Consider the following 18,253-nt stretch of genomic DNA (forward strand, 5'->3'; position numbering starts at 1 on the left):
AGTTATAATGGAGGCCCATACCCTTGAGACTAAAGTGTGCCACCTTCCAAAGAAGAGCTTGGTAACCAATGGCTACAGCATATTTCCCTTTCAGGCACTGGGAAAACAGCAACATTAATCAAACTTTTTCCGTGTCTCGCTCGCCCTCAACACTACTCAGGCAGCCAAAACTTCCTTGCCTCCCTCTATTGTCAAAAATGCCATACTGGTCAGCTCACCCCAGTGCTTGACCCCAAAGAGTCATATGAATAAATAAACAAATTAGAAATGAATTGATGAGGAATATACTCTCCCAAATTATCCTGCTCTCTACCAAATCAAAACTTTGCTTTATTGAGACCAGCTTACGTCTATGTAAATTTTTTAAAAAAAATCTTTGTAGTAGGATTCACCACCAGTTTAACTTTCTCTGAGGATCCTTTCATTCCTAAAGTAGATCTTTGTACATTGAAAAAGCCATAATCCAACTCTGTTAGTGTCAATAACATGGAATCTACAGAGCATGAAGCTGTCAGATCCCCACCTCACTCTTCCAAGTGGCCCTGCACCCTGAGGGGCCTGTAGCCAGTCATACTTAGAGAGTAGACATAAGTCACCACATATGAGAAGGGCATCTCTTTCCAGGAATTGGATAATATCCCAAGAGAGCAACACATTTCTTGCTTCCATGTTGTCCTTCTACCCAGTTCTGCTCAACCATAACATATCAACACGAGTAGTATCGCTCATCAACCTACTGGTTTTCTGTTGGTGTTCAAAGAAGTATGATGGGCCAGCAGTCCTCAGGAGGGAGTTTTAACAAAATAGGAAGTATCCTTTTTTTAAACTATCCACAATGAAATTCACTGTAAAAGTCCATCCATCTCTCTTAAAACGTGCTAATTCCTTGTATGGAGACCACTGCTTCTTGAGTGAGTTCTAGAACAAATAAAACACCTCTTAAGGGAAGGGGACCTAGAGAAGGAGGCCTTTGGGAAAGGAAGGGATGTCCTGAGCCCTGGGTCCGGGTGACTGGACTCATCTACCTTGGGTGCTTGCCAAGGCCTGAGGAGACTCCTGCGATGACCGTGGGGTGCGGGCCCCTTACCTTACCACACTGCTTACATTTTCCCTCCTGCCGACGCCTGTGTACCCAGTGATGACGCACAAAATTCTGTGGGAAAACAAAAGTAAATAAACATGTTTCAATTCCCAAACTCCAATGTTAGGTTTTTTTTTTTAATGTTTTAAGAATAAAGATTTCCGCGAACAACCATCTAAGCCCATCTAAGCACAAAAACAAATATGTGTATGTGTGATTTGTTTAACAATAAACATGAACCCACTTGGGAAAATGAAGGCAAGTCTCCATCCTCAGTGACCTTTCGTATCTGTAGAAACCATTAATCATGCCCTCCCTCTGCGGCTTCCTGGTAACGAATGGCCATAATGAATTCCCGTTACTCTGTTTTCCGTCTCGTAAAACATTGTGCAGATTTGTGACCTTGAGCTGGGGTGCGGGGGCGGGGGAGGGTGGGTAACTGAGGCAGGTAAAAGAAATATCCTTAAAGAAATGAGAAGGTGAAGGAGAGAAGGACAAAGACCTCCAATTTTTTAAACAAATATGTATTTAATGCTTTATAAATGCCAGGCAGGCACTGTACTAAACATTTGAGTCAGAGAACTTAAATGAAATTCTCAGAAAGAAACAGATCTCCTGATTCGGGACTTACATGGTGACAGTTTTTCACTAGCGAAAGTGAAGGATGAGAAAAGCTGAAGGAAACTGATGACAGAGACAAGAGATGTGGGCATATCGTGAAATTCTGCAATGAGGTTGTATTTAAGCTGTCCTTGGATAACCTGAATGAGATCAGCTTCCAAGGTCTATTCTTGGCTTGAGCTGTAGGAAACATGGAAGGTCCTTTTCCTCCCAAATAGAAGCACCCGTCACCCCAGCTGTTGGGATACTTTACAAGAGAGAAGGTGGTCTTCAGGCCTAACGGTACAGGTAAACCCTAATGACTTCCATACAACTCATCTCTCTTAGGCCAACACACCTGAAATATTTGCTAATGTTTTCCTCCTGCCCTTTTCTGAGAAAACATACTTTACCTGAAATTAACATGCGTATTGTCAGGCCACAATCCATACTTTCCCTTTAAAATAGGCCCTTTATTTTTATAATTTTTAAAAAATTTTTTTTGCGGTACGCGGGCCTCTCACTGTTGTGGCCTCTCCCATCGCGGAGCACAGGCTCCGGACGTGCAGGCTCAGCGGCCATGGCTCACCGGCCCTTTACCATATATTCAGTTTTTCAACAAATACTTACCAAATGCCTACTATCCAGGCATTGTTCTAAGTACAGAGGGACACAGGAAACAGATCAGTGTCGAGAAAAAAAGATGTTATATCAAGGCATGAAATTCAGAGTGACAAAGATACCTCCAACAAGCATTAGCAATATCAATTCCAAAGTGCCGCCTCTATTTCTCTTCGTAACGTCAAATCAATTCAAATTAAAACTAAACAAAGATCCTGGAGGAATAATGGTCTTTTAACTATAATAAGATATAAAAAAGCATAACGGTCCCGCTAATTAGTCTAGTTTTTATCTTGCTTTTCGCACTGTGGCAGTTTAATGAAACAAGGACACAATTCTTACATTGTTCTCAGAAAGAAGCTAATAATAATAGTTAACATTTCTTGACTACTAACACTGTCAGGCACTTTTTAAAATGCCTTACATGTAATAATAATTTAATTTTCATGAGTATAGGTGCTGTTTAGTTGAAAAGAACTAGTAAAACCCCAAGTTGGTAAAATATTGAAGTATTTCTATATTGGTTGATAAATTGCAGTTTAGTGACCCTACCATCCCCCTGGCTCCTCCCTGGATGCCATACACCGCCCCCCCGCCCCCCAACACTGGAGCCCACTCCTACCTCCTCATTATTAAGCAACTAGAGTGTTAATTTCGGGCATAACAGGTCTCCAAGATTCTGGAGCTCTCTTCTGAAAATGAATCATGTTACTGGGGCGATGCCATGGGGTTCTCCCACAAACTCAGAAGACTGGGCTGTGCCCCACTGATGGTAGTTGTTTGTCCAAGCTTAAATATCAATATAAACAATTTTGGGGGCCTATGGCTGCAAGTCCAGAAACCTGCTCAGTTATCAGCGTCCATACCTTCAGGTCAGTGAAAAAACTCTACTGGGGATGATGATATTGGACCCTCCATCTCTCTAGTTCACAGATGAAGTGGCCCACTCCAGCTTTGCACCCACTCAAGTGAGAAGCACTTTTAGCCCACTGCCTGTTTAAGAATAAGGGCTGGGGAGGCCTGGGGTCAACTGCTAGTTGTACTCTATCACAGTTAACATCATGGTAGGGCATGTTATCAGCGGGCTTGACTTGAATTATCATTATCGTCCTCATTTTACAGATGACAAAACTAAGTTACAGAGTGGCGACTTCAAATGTCAGGGACAGAGCAAGGATTCAGACCCAGGCAGGCTGGCAGCACTGTGTTGCTGCGCCTCTCCTCTGCTCTGTAAGATCAGGTTCAAGCTCCTTCAATAAATGATTTCAATGACAGTCAGTAGTGGAAATATTGAATACATAAAAATGTCAGGCAGGATTATGAGAGATAGAAAAATTTACTATAATTGCTGTTAGTTTAGCAGAAGCTGAGGGAGAATGAACAGTATCATTGATGTTAAGAGAAATTCTCTGCTTACTGAGATTATAAATCACCTAATGACTCTCAATTTAAGAATTTACGGAGGGAAACATTGGAAGAATTTGATCAATTACCTATGAGAAATCACGGCTGACTCATGGAATTATTCAGCTAGTGACAGCTCTAATCAAAAGACTAAACCAGCAGTTTCCACAAATCAACAATTCTTTAGAAATTATAAGACTGACAATGAATCATTTCTGCTGCAACATACCTCGTTTGGTAAGCAGGTTTATAATACCATGTAGTTTAGTTTATTTAAGGAATAAAAGAGAACATTTAAAAATTTTTATTTAAATATTTGACTCTGCAAGTTGTTAACTATTTTTAATACCATCCTTCCTAGGAAATAGGTAGGAAATTAAGGCCCAGATAAAATAACTCAAACAAAAGCACTACTATAGAAACTGAGTAATTGTCTCTAATCTATGGCCCTGATTTGAGATGTCAAGTATCCATCTATTCAGAGGTCTTCTTAGGCCTGATATAAATTTCTTCTATTGCTGCTTAAACATAGCTGGAACAAAGTAAAAGCCAAAAAATGTGTGCTGAATTGAATGAAATTCTCAACCGAATTTCTTTGACAATTAAATTGTGTAGTTACCATTTTGAAGGATCATCCATTGTCTTTATCAATTAGGGGGAAAAGAACCATTTCTGTAGAATCATCCTTCTTTCCCAAGCACTTAAATTTTTCACACTATTTCCTTTGACTATTATTTATATCTCCTAAATTATTGAAATGAAATTAGACTCGGGATCTTCACATTGCAAATATGAGTGTTGATTCACTGCTGTTAAGCTAGCAAAGCAAGGCTGCTGACACCATAACATCTTTTTATTGTTCATCAATAATCTGAATTATTCACATAGCATCTTCCAATACTGGGTAAGGAAAGGGCTATTACTTATGGGTGTTAAAATCTCGGTGATCCATTATTTCAGGGTTTATGGTCAGTATTGTTAGCAGAAATGCATAACACAATTGTTCAATTATTTTCAGAAACAGCCAGTTTAATTCATAGTATTATTCACAGAGCTTTTGAAAGGATCTTAGCAATTACAGCCTAATCCATGCAGCTTATCTCTACGAAAACTGAGGTCCAGCCAGAAAGGTTCAACTTAGCGGAGTCCAAACAATATTCATTAAAACATTTCCAGGTATCAGGCACCCCACTAAGCCTAGGGGACAGTGATTAATAGCCCTGTTCCAGAGCCCAGCCCTAGAGACATCATCTAGGGGAAAAGAAGCAGAGGTGTCCTTTGAACCCAGGTCAAACTAATTCTAAAGTGATTGCTTCTTTCATTTCCATTAAGTAAACTACCTAAGGACTCTTAATTAAGAATCTCCATGGGTCATAATCTGTCATAAGTATCATCTCCAAACTGTCCTCTTAGACCAAGAGTTCTTAGACACTTGGGGAAAAATTAGCCCCTTTATAAATTCAATCAGTCAAAAGATATTCATTGATCACATCCTCTGCATCCTGCCTGGTACAATGAGGTTGGGACAAATTTCACGAGTGATCCCCCAAAGCTTATGCTATAGGAGGATGGCAACAAACAAGCAAATGAGTAATAAATAATTATGACATACAAAGTGCTCTGAAGGGCAGAACAAGGTGCTTTGATAAAGAACAATGTGCAACCTACTAACCTACTTAGAGGTGGTCATCAAGGAAGACCTCTGAGGGGATGATATTTGAACTGAGGTCTAACTATAAGAAAGAGCTAGCCATGCAAAGAGATTTCCAGTACAGCAATGAAACACACAAATATCAGAAGGTGAGGAATATCTGGATGCATGACTCAAGAACTGAAAGAAAATCCATGTGGTAGCTGGATGGGTTGGAAGAGGTAGGCTGGGTCCAGCCTTTGCAGGACTTTTGACTTTTCATGCAAAGCCAAGGGTATGGTTTTCCTCTAAACGATATGGAAACCACTGAAGAGTTTTAAGTTGGAAAATGATATAATCCAACATTCATTTTTAAAGATGAGTCTCTTAAATCATGGTGGATTGAAGGGGGAAACTAAAGAATCCTGGAGAACCTATTGTAGTGGTCAAAAGTGAGAGATCCTAGGACTTCCCTGGTGGCGCAGTGGTTGAGAGTCCGCCTGCCGATACGGGGGACACAGGTTCATGCCCTGGTCTGGGAAGATCCCACATGCCGCAGAGCGGCTGGGCCTGTGAGCCATGGCCACTGAGCCTGCGCGTCCGGAGCCTGTGCTCCGCAATGGGAGAGGCCACAACAGTGAGAGGCCCGCGTACCGCAAAAAAAAAAAAAAAAAAAGTGAGAGATCCTGGTGTCTTAGTCTAAGGTGCTGACAACAGAAATGGAGATAAATGGATCATTTGAAATATAGTTTATGAATAAAATTGATAGGGTTGGCAAATGAACTAGCTGTGGGGAGTACCTGAGAAAAGTAATCATTATGACCCCCCTTCCTCACCCATTTTCTCGATCAAGGAGCTGGGCCAATAGTCATCTTATTTTCTGAGGTACAAAAGAATTGAAAAAACTTGTTTTTATGGTGATGGAAATAAAGAGTTTAGTTTGTAATGTATTATATTTGAGATGACTGTGATACATTCAGTGGGCATATCAAATGGAACTCCAAGTGTGGGCTGGAAATGGAAAGCTAGCTGTTGTCAGCCCAGACATGATATGTAAAGCCAAGGGATTGGATGAGCTCTCCCAACAACAGTAGGCAGAACATGGTCCAGTACTAAGCCCAACGAATACCAGGGAGTGAGCAATGAAAGGACTACCCAGTGAAATAAGAGGAACATTAGGAAAGATGTCATGACAGGAGAGCATTTCAAGGAGGATGAAATACTGAGTAGTTTGAACACATCTGCAAGACCGAATAAGAACAGAAAAATTTCTAATGGATTTGGCATTCAGGCGATACTGGCAACATTAAAAAAGCAATTTCAGTGAACAGGTAGAGTAAAAACCAGATCGGAACAGGTTAAAATGCCTAGGAGGGGACACGCTGAAAACAATTAACGTAGTTAACACTTTCTGGAAGTTAGCACTGAACACAGCGCTGAGAATCAGAGCCGCAGTTAAGACACAGCTGGTGGTGAAGGACTATTTTTGTTTGTTTGGTTTTTAAGATGGGAGCTGTCAGAGCATGTTTATGATGATGGAGATAATCTAGAAGGAAGGTGGGGAGGTGAAAATGTAGGAATGGAAGAAATAGCAAGTCCTTGATACGAAGACAAGGGAAGGTGCTGAAAACACTTATAAAGGGTCTGGCTTCATGGAAGAGAAATAATAACAGCTGCTGAAAACACACCCAAAAAATCCTTGCATTAGAAAATTGCACATACAATTACAATTATCTATCCAGAGAGAAAAAGGGAGATTAAAGGACAGGGAACCAAAGGTAGACATAAGGATTCCCTGGTTAGAAATTCATACAGTCCATCTTAAAACCTCAAAGTGGTTGCTTCTACGGTCCTAAATAAAATTTCTCCTTCATCTGAGCTGTCACTGAGTTATCTCCTGACCATTGCTACAGTGCACTTGGGTGACATGGAGGGTAAAACAATCCTATCATTTTTCTTAGATTTCCTCACCCTACATATGACCCATAACTTTCCTCTTGCTGACATAATAGACAAGCACAGTGGGAGAGGACAGTGGACAGGGACAACTCTTGATATTTTCATCTCTCTCCAAACCTCCACCGCCAGCCTATCCTCTCTCCATGTTTTCTCCCAATCTCCTTGTATTAGTCAATAACAACGAGATCATTCTTCTTCACAGTGTCTTTTTTCATTAACTGTCATTAACACCTCTGTACTCAGACGTCTTCTATTCCTATTCCACTCATTCATCTATTCTCGTAGCTTTAATTACTATCTCAATATGCTGACAATTCCCCAATGTCTAACCTCTAGCGCCCAATCTTCCTCATAAGCTCCAAGCTCATCTACCCACTCAGCTTTCTGTTGGGCATCCCCAGCTGGGGCCTCAGGACACCTCAAACTTGAGAGTTCTACAACTGAACTCATTACTTCCCTACCCCATCCTCAGAGCAACTCATTTGCCAACATCTAATTGCTTTCTCAGAGAAGAACCCTTGTTTATTCCGAGCTCCCCTGCCTTTGTGTCCAAAATCCAATCAATTACTATCTCCTGTCAATTCTGTTTCCTTCAAATTCATATTCTCCAATTTTCTCCATCTCAGTATTACTCTTAGTTCAGATCACCGTTATCTCTTGCCCAGATTAGGAGAACAGCTCTTCAACTTTTTTCTCCATGCTTCCAATATTGCTTGAATTATATGGCATTCCCTCCACACTGTAGCCAGAATAATATATTCTGCTTATAACAGTTTCATGTCCCCTCTAATTACTATGATGATGCGACATTCCACTTGCAGCCTTGCTAACAAGGGCCTTCCTGGTCTAGCTCTGCTTATCTCTCAGGTCTCACGCCTTCCTCATACATCCTCTCACCTTTGTGCCTGTGTGCCTGTGTTCTGTCTCAAAGGCTGCCACTCACCTCCTAGCTAACCCCCCGCCCTTCACTTAGATCATCCCTTTGGGTCTCAGTTTAGTTGCCACCTCTTCCAGGAATTAAAATGGACCAAAAGTCAATAAAATGCTATTTCTTATCTTTTCAATTCCACCACCTCCTCCTCCCGCTACTTTCTAGTTCCATTCAATAAGACCTTAGCTCCCCAATACATTCTGTGAGAAGAAGAAAGGGCCGTAGACACACACTGAAGAGACTTGGGGATTTTATTGATTGTATGTGTTGATGTATCGAAAAGAAACTGATGTGGAATAGAGGGAGATGGACTTCATTTTTTTTAAATCCCTACTGAATATCTATGAATCCAATGAATCAATGGGAAATAAAAGGCGGTATTTGAACTAGAGCTCTGATATACTTACTTCTCTCGGTGATCTTGAGCCCCCTTCTCGAAATGTTGGTTTACATCGGAAATTAATCTGTCATTTAAAAAGAAAAGTGTATTATATTAGAGATAAGCACCTGACTAGAATGAGTTACCTGAAAAAACCAACAGTGACAGATATTGAGACTACAGAAAAAAAAAAAAACCTCAAAGAATAAGGAACATAGTCTTACACTATTCTTAGTCTTTTGAAATCATCACCTTAGATAATCCCAAGCGATCCTGTTATCTCCAGTCCATGACTCTTCAGTCTCACTGATGAAATCAAAGTTATCTTTAGACAGTAATGCTCTCACGCCATAAATTTGAGAAACTGAGATAATAAAGAGGCAGGAGAAAAATATATGGCAGCTGAAATCATCCAGCTGTGTTTTAGATTTTAAAAGTAGGAAAATATAAACTTGAGACATTTTTAATATGATGAAGATGAGTCACAAAAATACACAAAATTATTCTTCAAGCATTCAGCACTCCCTTACTTTTAGATGCGGAGGTCTCCCTATACATTTACATCTTCTTTAGCTACTTGATAAGGTGAAAGGAGCGTAGAAATGAAGTAGGAAATGAGTACATGGAGTTGGGACAGCAAAAAAAAAAATTATTGTAAAATATTACTAGTCATTCCCACAAAATATCACTTGGCAACAGTTGATAATGTGTCTGTAAAACTAAATGAATATCCCCGGGGACTAAAATATTTCAATACATGTACACATGGCAGCTCAAGATAGATGATGCACAGAGAATCCCACGTGGAAAAGGGGCAGGAGGCATGGAAGGAAGAGGACAGCAGAGAGCTCACTACTGGAGCCTTTCCCTTGCCCCGATGACAGATAAATGGACTCTGCAGAATCCACCTCCTCTGGAGGAAAGACACCACCGGAATGTCACTTCCAGCCCCTCCCACGCATTAATGCTGTGTAAGCGGGAACGCTGCTCAAAGCAAGGAACTCAGCTTCTGGCCGGGCTCTCTCCATGGCAGCCAATTTAGAAAGAAGTAAACTTACAAAGGTCAGACATGTCTAAACAATGATTTTAAAGAGCTATGGAATTTTTTTTCTTTAATACGAAACATCTTGTGGAAAATCCCATGGGTGAATAACAACGTTTGTTATTGTTGAAGAAAATGAGTACACGTGAGGCTTTTCTCTCTAACCTTATTCCTTTTCCTGAGAATCAACATAAAATGATATCAAATAATACCTCAGCAAACAATACAGTGAATGAAACTTAAGCATTGTCCTTCCATCCTTTCATTATTAATCTGGTAATGTTGGACTTCCAGGTTTTTAAAAGAGCATTGTTTTCAAAAAGTTGAAAATGGAAACTGACACCTGGTCTTTGAAGTCCAAACACTGGCAGGGTAGCAAAAATTGCAGCAGGTGGCGCTGTCTCACCTTTTCTAGCTGTTCGATGCAGGCGGTGTGGACGACGATCTTACAGACCGCACACTTCCTCCTGAGAGCTGATTTCTACAACAGACAATTCAAAAGACAAGAAGAAATGTTAACGGTCTGTTCTGAAGAGCTCCCTGGTAGTAAAGAGAGTATACATAAATGAGGCAAACGTAAACCAATTTAAAACTGCGTCATAAACATTCAATAATCGGACAAACTTCCGCAACAGTACTCTGACCTACCAAGTAACTTCATATCCATGACTGAGGGTGGCCTAAGATTTTCTCTTTAAAACAGAATTATACTAGCTGCTGTATGCTGAGTATATACTATGAACCAAGCTCTTTATTCTGTTATTTTCTTAGTTCCATAACCTAACATTGTAGGCATTATTAACCTATTTTTTTTTCACGTTTACTCTAATAGCTAAGGGGTAGGGTCTAGGTTCAAAACAAGCATGGTTTCCCTACAGCCAAACAGTTTACATTTCAAGGGGCCATCCCCTTGGACTTTTATTCCCAGCACAAATCTAAACAACTTGGTTTCTGCCCAAATCTTCTGGAAAGTAAGAAGACGAATTTAACTTTTACGAGTCACCGTCCTTATCACCACCACCATCATCATCATCAGAGCAGCAGCAGCCCAGTAACAGCAAAAGCAGCTAAGATGAATTTAGCACTTTCTATGTGCCAGGTATTCTTGTAAGCACCTCACAGAGAGTACCTCATTTCATCCTCACCACCCTAAGAAATAGATACTATTCTTACTACCATTTTACGGATGAGAAAACAGGCCCAGCAAGGGATGTGCCCGAGGTCATATAATTAGAGCACAGCAGGGCCAATTAGTCTGATAGCAGGCTCGTGCTTAAAAGCGCGCACAGTTTGGCCTCCCTGTCAGTACCGGTTAAAATTCACAATAAAAATATTCTCTGAGGTTTATCTTTTTTCTAACAATAAAAAACAAGCAGCAGGGAGAGAGAGAAAGGGGTGGAAATCTCCATTCCATACTGACGGAGCCATGTAACGTCTGACTCACAAATGCTCAGGTCTCTCTATGGAGAACAGGCTAAAAGGCAGATCTGCAGGAATAATTTGGGGGGTTGAGCACTGAAAGAAACTTATTATAACAAAGCCAGTCTGTGACCCAGCCCATCAAAGCATCCGAGTGTGAAAGGCCCGAAGTCCCTGTCCTTAAGAAAGACACAAGACTCAGCTTCCCCTACTGAGATAGGATTTTTAAGCCAAAAATGGAGGTGTGGCTGCTACCAAGGAGCCTGGAAGGACTGCAAACCAGCACCTTGGAAGGCGCAGAATCAGGAAAGAAACTGTAGCCTCCCGCCTCCTCGGTGGTTCTACCCATCCCACACGGAGTCTCCACAGTGCCACCAGCCACCAGCCAAGCATCCAGAACGCTGCAGTCAGTACCGCAGCAACGACACGCGTCGTCTTGATACCCACTGACTAAGGTTTAGGTACCCTGCTTGCAAACGCTTTCGTCACTCGTGGCGTTCCTCTGCCTGAGGAAAGAACATGGTCGGTAACCTTACGTAAGCTTGGCAATCGATTGATTTTGCCAAAAAGGAGGATAAGGGAAACCCAAGAACCTAGCTACACTATTGAAAAGTGTCCTGGCTCTACTACTAAAAAGAAAGCGGCGGGACGTGGGGAGGAAGGGGAAGGGGTGGGAGATGGGGAGGGAGAACAAGAAGAGTGACAAGGGCTTCCCTGGTGGCGCAGTGGTTGAGAGTCCGCCTGCCGATGCAGGGGACATGGGTTCGTGCCCCGGTCCAGGAGGATCCCACGTGCCGCGGAGCGGCTGGGCCCGTGAGCCATGGCCGCTGAGCCTGCGCGTCCGGAGCCTGTGCTCCGCAACGGGAGAGGCCACAACAGTGAAAGGCCCGCGTACCGCAAAAAGAAGAGTAACAAGTACTAGTAGCAGCACCAGCAATGGCAGCATCGCTCAAGGCAACAATAATAAAATTCTAGGTTTGCAAATATTTTCGTGAGCTAAGTGCCCGTAAGGAGCAAACTATTGTTGCTCTCCTGTTGGTTCCGGATCTCCTGGTGGGGATCACTGCTTCAGCACCACCCGCAGCAAATGCACGGGGCTCCTGAGTGAGTCCTGTTGCTCAAGAGTTATAGTGACACTCAGGAGTTGATTTCATTCTACCCATTATCCACTAAACCCCTAGCAGATTTCACCGCACGCAAGCAAAGCAACGCTCATGGTAGCAACCACTGATGGGCTTATTTAAGGCCACCTGAAAAACCTCCTTCCTTACCAGTAACTCCTGCCCTGGTGTAGCCTTGTGCCTGACGTGTGCTCTGCACTGGGGCCTGCAGAGCTCCAAGGGCTCCTTGAGGCTCCTACGGAGTCACTGGGGATGGTGGGAAGGGACAAAAGTGCACTCGTCGAAGCCAGAATACCCCTTCCTTGCCTTGTTCTCCATCTGGATTCCAAGTCGGAATCTCCTTTGAATAGGGATCTTGCCTGGAAGAGTTTGAGAGCCTGTGGCATAAGACTGTCCTCTCTCAGCTTCCTAGGGTGAGATGTCTCTACACCGATGTCATTCATGTGTAACAATTCAAGTGCAGTGTTCTACAGATGATAATATAGGAAGAAAAGTGCTTTATGTTATAAAACTAATTTTATTTAAACAATGTTAAATTTTAAAAGGCCCTCATAAGGCATGCTTCTGTGCCTTCTGAGGCAGAACATATAAAACCATAATCTGAATTTTTCTTTATAGTCACTACAACATGACGTATTTTACTACAAAGAACAGTCATTTTTCTGCTTCCTGTCTTTCTATCAGGCTAGAGAGTCTTCAATGTTATAGTGCCTGACTTCAGTTGCCCCCAATTTCTAAAATGACAGCTTCTAATCTGATAAATCAGATAATTAAGGTCTATAATCACATGCAAAATTAAGTGAATAAATTCTGAATGAAGGCCTCAGGTCTTTTTCCATAGTAGAAAAATACATGGATTTGTTTCTCAACTGATGAAAACTGCTCCAGTGAATCCGAAGTCTCAACGGCTGACTTCTTGGTTTACGACTATGCTTTAATTAGTTAAAGTTATTTGAAGTAGCTGGATAATAAGCTTCTGGGCAGAAACTGCTCAATTAATGCTTGGTTATGTTCCAATTTTTATTTGCAAGATTTAAACTAAATATAAAGACAAAACACGGGAATCTAGACATTCTCAATATTGTAACGACTCACTTTTTCTTTAAAAACTCTGAAGTCAATACTTCCTTCACTATGAAAAATGATAAAGCAAGAAAAGTCATTAAAATTAAGTCAGCAGCCTAGTTGTTATTCTTCATATCGGGACATAGCTGTTATGGAACCTAGCACAAAGATACAATTTTAAAAATAAACATGCCCTGGGACCCAAACATGCTTAAAAATTAACATTATAAAAGTTTAATAATTCACTCTCATCAATGAATTTAAAGGCCAATTACCACGAGCCACAACTACTGAGCCCGCGTGCCACAGCTACTGAAGCCCGCATGCCTAGAGCCCGTGCTCCGCAACAAGAGAAGTCACCGCAATAAGAAGCCCATGCACCGCAACAAGGAGTAGCCCCCGCTCGCCACAACTAGAGAAAGCTGGTGCACAGCAACAAAGACCCAACACAGACAAAAAAAATAAATAAACACTAAATTGTCAAAAAAAAAAAAAAAAAAAGGCCAATTAGGCTTACTGCTTCAAATATCAAGTAACCTCAGTGTCCTTACTAAGGGTTTCCTGATTTTGTCAAAGGAAATCCATTAATTTGTAATTGTGTGTGTGTGTGTCACACCTGTAAAAACTAGTGGAGGGGGCACATCTGTGAAAACTAAGACAACATAGGCTATAACATAGATTATATCCCATTATACTCTGATCATAATTTACTTATATAATAATGACACAATGAATGATATGCTATGCTTTAGGATGGTGGGCGTAACCTAACCAGCAGACCTAACAGTGATTGTAAGAGAACACACTCAAAGTTCTGACTTGGCCCTATATGTTTCCCATGCTGTGGGCACTGTTGGCATTCCAAGCGGTGACAGTTCCTCACCAAACTTCAGCTCATATCAAGCATGGAAGTAAAACTGTCACAGCCTTAGACCCCTGTCTCTGGGGATGGAAGCTGGAGCGGGGACAAAAGGACCAGAGGCAAGCAGTGGTAGAAAGTATATAACTGTCCCTGAGAAACAGTTTAATATCTAATCCTATCCCACCTACCCACTTCCTTTGGTCATAAGTCCCTGATCCATATGTACCACCAAGCAAGCTATATGTTCTTCCTTTGAACAAGAGATGTGATTTCTGCTAAGTAGCAATGAATATCTGGTAGTAGTTAACAGCGTTTGATAGAGACAGAAAGAAGAGAGGGAGGGAAGGATAGGGTAGGAGAAAGAAAGGGAAACCTAGTTTCACAGTTCATGATTTCTGACAGGTCAAGGCCTCCTTGCTGCCCAAGGAAACTTAAATTGAATGCCACCCCTAATAGTCTGAAGTTTGACCCCAAAAGCATGTACAACAAGGCTGGCTGAGCCCCTTCCCGATAAGCACACACCAAATCTCATTTTTCCCTTAAGATGGTCAAGTAATCCTGCCTCTGACCCCACCTCTCTCACTGTATTCTTAAGGACGCCACCCTCCCCCCAACACACACACACACACACACACACACACACACACAGCTTTAATCACCAGAGATCAGAAGTGGAGAAGTAGGAGGAAATATTTAGTCTCCGGAGCCGACATGGCAACCCTTTCTTGGCCTCCTGTCTCAGGAGACCTCAGGGCCAGAGGCTGCTGCTGGCCACACAGAAGTACTGGCCTGGCAGCATCTCACTGCACACAGAGTTCCCAGACATGGGCTCACAGACCCAGTGCAAGGAAGCACTGCTTCCATCAGCCCCGCCCTTATCATAAGGCCACAGCGACAAAAGGATGCATGGCCAGGGAAGGGGCTCCAGGCAGGAACCCAACCATCCTGGGAGTGGGGAAGGGGGCACAGGAGGCACTAGGGGGAGGACAGGATAGAGCGCCGAGTGGTGAAAAGTCAGGAAAAGGGGGCTGCATGAGGCTGGTGGGATGAGCTTCCCAACTCAGGCTCCCCCAGCTGTCTTCTTCCCAGTAATTCTCAGCCCCCTCACCTTTCCCACGTCAGAAGAATCATGGTGAGAAACAGAAACTGAGCACTGGGAGTCAGGCAAAGGAGAAACAGCGAGTGCGGCAAGAAGAATTTTATCCTCCCTTCTGGACACAAAGCTCGGTCTACAGGGGCACAGTGATGGGAGGGGGAGACGGGGCAACTGGGCCCGGGCAAGGCTACCCTTTTCTTCCTCTCCGAGGGTGGGGTGAAGGGACTGCTCGGTAAAGTGCAGGGAAGGAAGCTTCCTAAGCCTTCAGAGTGTCAGGAATTCAGCGTCCTTCCAGTGGGGATTGCCCCTACGGGCAACACGAACAAGAACACTGCTGCTGTATAATCCTAGGTAAATGCAAACAAGGGTTCTTTGATTTATTTAAAAACCCAATTAGAAGAAATGACAAGCATTCTCGGCAAGTTCTACTCCCTGGGGTGTCTAGGATGCAACCTGTAAATTGGTGCTAGGGAAAAAGAAGACTGACATTATCTGGAAGTTCTGTTCATGTGGTTTCAGGGCCAAAGCACAGGCTCCATCGCCACTCACGCCAGCGCCTCTTTTCCTCAAACAGAACACAGGCCGTTTTGGACAAACCGAGAGGGTGGCTAGCTGACGTGCCAGCGCGCCCCTACCGTGGCTCCTCGCTGCGTAACTAAGTCGCTCCGAGACGGCAGGATTTCAAGAGCCCAGACCGGGGAACAGAGATGCCTCCCGTCAGGGGGGCGGGGTGGAGGGGGGAATCTCAGAGCCCACCTCTGAGGGTCTCCTGCAGGGAGCCCTCCCTCTGTGTGAAACCCTCAGCCTGGGTACTGCTGCCGGAGTCAAGGCCTTGATCTGTCAGGGCCCCAGGTGTTTGTGCCACATGTCCTCTGGACAGGGCTCAGTGAGGGCCGGATCCCTCTGGGATATCCCCACAGCGTCGCCACCCTAGATACCAAATGATGCCAGAAGTACCTCAGAATATACGAAAGGGAAAGGAGGAGGGAGCCACAGGAGGTTGAGGGGTTGGGAAGGGGGTCACGTAGACAAGTGACGAAAATACTCAGCAACACGCAAATACACACCGATGCGCCTACATCCGCACACGCCAGCTCTCGGGAATCAGGATGGTCTGAGATGTCCCACGTGTGAACTTTGCATGTAGCTGGAACAATGTCAGCATTCTGAGTGCTGTGCGGGAAATAAAGAGAAAGACGCTTCTGTCCTTCCTGGGAGAAGCTGGCGCACCACTTGAGACGACACGGAGGACTTGAAAGAAAAGGTCACTAACAAGAGAAGACCGTGCACGGCCGAGTGCTAAATGAACAGCTCAGACAGTGAAAGCTGTAATCTAGAGCAGGGTGAAGCCCCAGCGGCTGACTCAGTACAAAGGACGTAACACCAAAGACAGCAAAGTGTTGAACTGGGCCTTGAAAAGATGTAATATTTGAAAATTGAAGCCACTCCAGCAGGGAGAGGATCCAAAGTCTCTTTACATAGTAGGCACTGATGCCTCCTCAAAGGAACAGAGCAGGCTTTTGCGTGTCCGATGGGGCGCTGAGCCAGGGGCCCACAGGCGTCCATCTGCGTAAGTCACTGGGCACCATGCTTAATGGTGGAGTGTGGAGGCCTCTCTGTGTGCCTGGTCGGGGGTCAGGCGGAAGGTGGGGAGTGGGAACACTGGCTGTGGGTCACGAGGGTCTCAAAGGGAAACGGCAAAGCAGAACTTTTCCTGAGAGGACCTGGGTTACAAAGTATAGAGTTACAAGAAGATGGAGATTCCTCTGTATTTCCATTCTGCCCTAATCCAACACCAGGAACACTGCCTGACACATATTAGGAGCTCAAGAGATATTCTAGCAGGGAGGGAGGGAGGAGAGAGGGAGGGAGGAGGGAGAGAGGAGAAAGGGAGGGAGGGAGGGAGGGAGGAGAGAGGGAGGGAGGGAGGAGAGAGGGAGGAGAGAGGGAGGGAGGGAGGAGAGAGGGAGGAGAGAGGGAGGGAGGGAGGAGAGAGGGAGGAGAGAGGGATGGAGGGAGGAGAGAGGGAGGAGAGAGGGATGGAGGGAGGGAGGGAGGAGGGAGGAGAGAGGGAGGGAGGAGGGAGGGAGGAGAGAGGGAGGGAGGAGGGAGGGAGGAGAGAGGGAGGGAGGGAGGGAGGGAGGAGAGAGGGAGGGAGGGAGGGAGGGAGGAGGGAGGAGAGAGGGAGGGAGGGAGGGAGGAAGGACAGAGGGAGGAGAGAGGGATGGAGGGAGGGAGGAAGGAGGGAGGAGAGAGGGAGGGAGGGAGGGAGAAGGGAGGAGAGAGGGAGGGAGGGAGGGAGGAGGGAGGAGAGAGGGAGGGAGGAGGGAGGAGAGAGGGAAGGGAGGAGAGAGGGAGGAGAGAGGGATGGGAGGAGAGAGGGAGGAGAGAGGGATGGAGGGAGGGAGGGAGGAGGGAGGAGAGAGGGAGGGAGGAGGGAGGGAGGAGAGAGGGATGGAGGGAGGGAGGGAGGGAGGGAGGAGGGAGGAGAGAGGGAGGGAGGGAGGAGAGAGGGAGGGAGGGAGGGAGGAGGGAGGAGAGAGGAGAGAGGGAGGGAGGAGAGAGGGAGGGAGGAAGGAGAGGTGAAAGGGCTTGCAGACTAGGGCTTTCTCCTCAGTGTAAGCCCCCAGCCCAACCCCAGTCTGGAGAACTGGTGGCTTTGGAATTGAGACAAAACCCCTCTAGGACACAAGCATTTTCAGGATAGGCAATCCCAAAAGAAGAGAGAAAGAGGCATTCTATAGGTGTTTGAGGGACAGAAGACCTTCATAAATACTAGAGGGAAAGTGGGGTAGAGGCTTCATGGTAAGTACAGCTAAACAATTTTTGTGACCACAAATGTGATGTCTTTGGGGGAATTCCAGAGATATCGGACGGGAAGGCTATCTTGCAAAAGGCTGAGGTCTTACATAAATGGGTGGAGTTAAGAACAGGAAGTCTGCATTACTGATGCTCATGTGATCCCACCTGTGTCTGTAGGCTAGTAAGGCTCTGGAACATCTACTTGGGTAGCAAGTTGTGGGGCTGCAGAGGATTGGGGCCA

The 18,253-nt window shown here is 44.4% G+C and overlaps 1 protein-coding gene across 2 annotated transcripts in view; it reads right to left on the reverse strand.

Moving 5' to 3' along the window:
- Positions 1–18,253, reverse strand: part of DGKI (diacylglycerol kinase iota) — a 447,265-nt gene that overhangs the window by 242,279 nt on the left and 186,733 nt on the right. For both annotated transcript variants that reach the window (XM_060020018.1, XM_060020017.1), the window contains exons 4-6: positions 10,054–10,128; positions 8,634–8,690; positions 1,088–1,153 (exon numbers count right to left, since the gene is read on the reverse strand). In XM_060020018.1, the coding sequence (XP_059876001.1) occupies positions 1,088–1,153; positions 8,634–8,690; positions 10,054–10,128 (198 nt within the window). The remainder of the gene's footprint in view (positions 1–1,087; positions 1,154–8,633; positions 8,691–10,053; positions 10,129–18,253) is intronic.

The sequence above is a fragment of the Delphinus delphis genome, chromosome 9 (genome assembly GCF_949987515.2).
Source record: "Delphinus delphis chromosome 9, mDelDel1.2, whole genome shotgun sequence".
In the NCBI taxonomy this organism is placed as follows: Eukaryota; Metazoa; Chordata; class Mammalia; order Artiodactyla; family Delphinidae; genus Delphinus; species Delphinus delphis.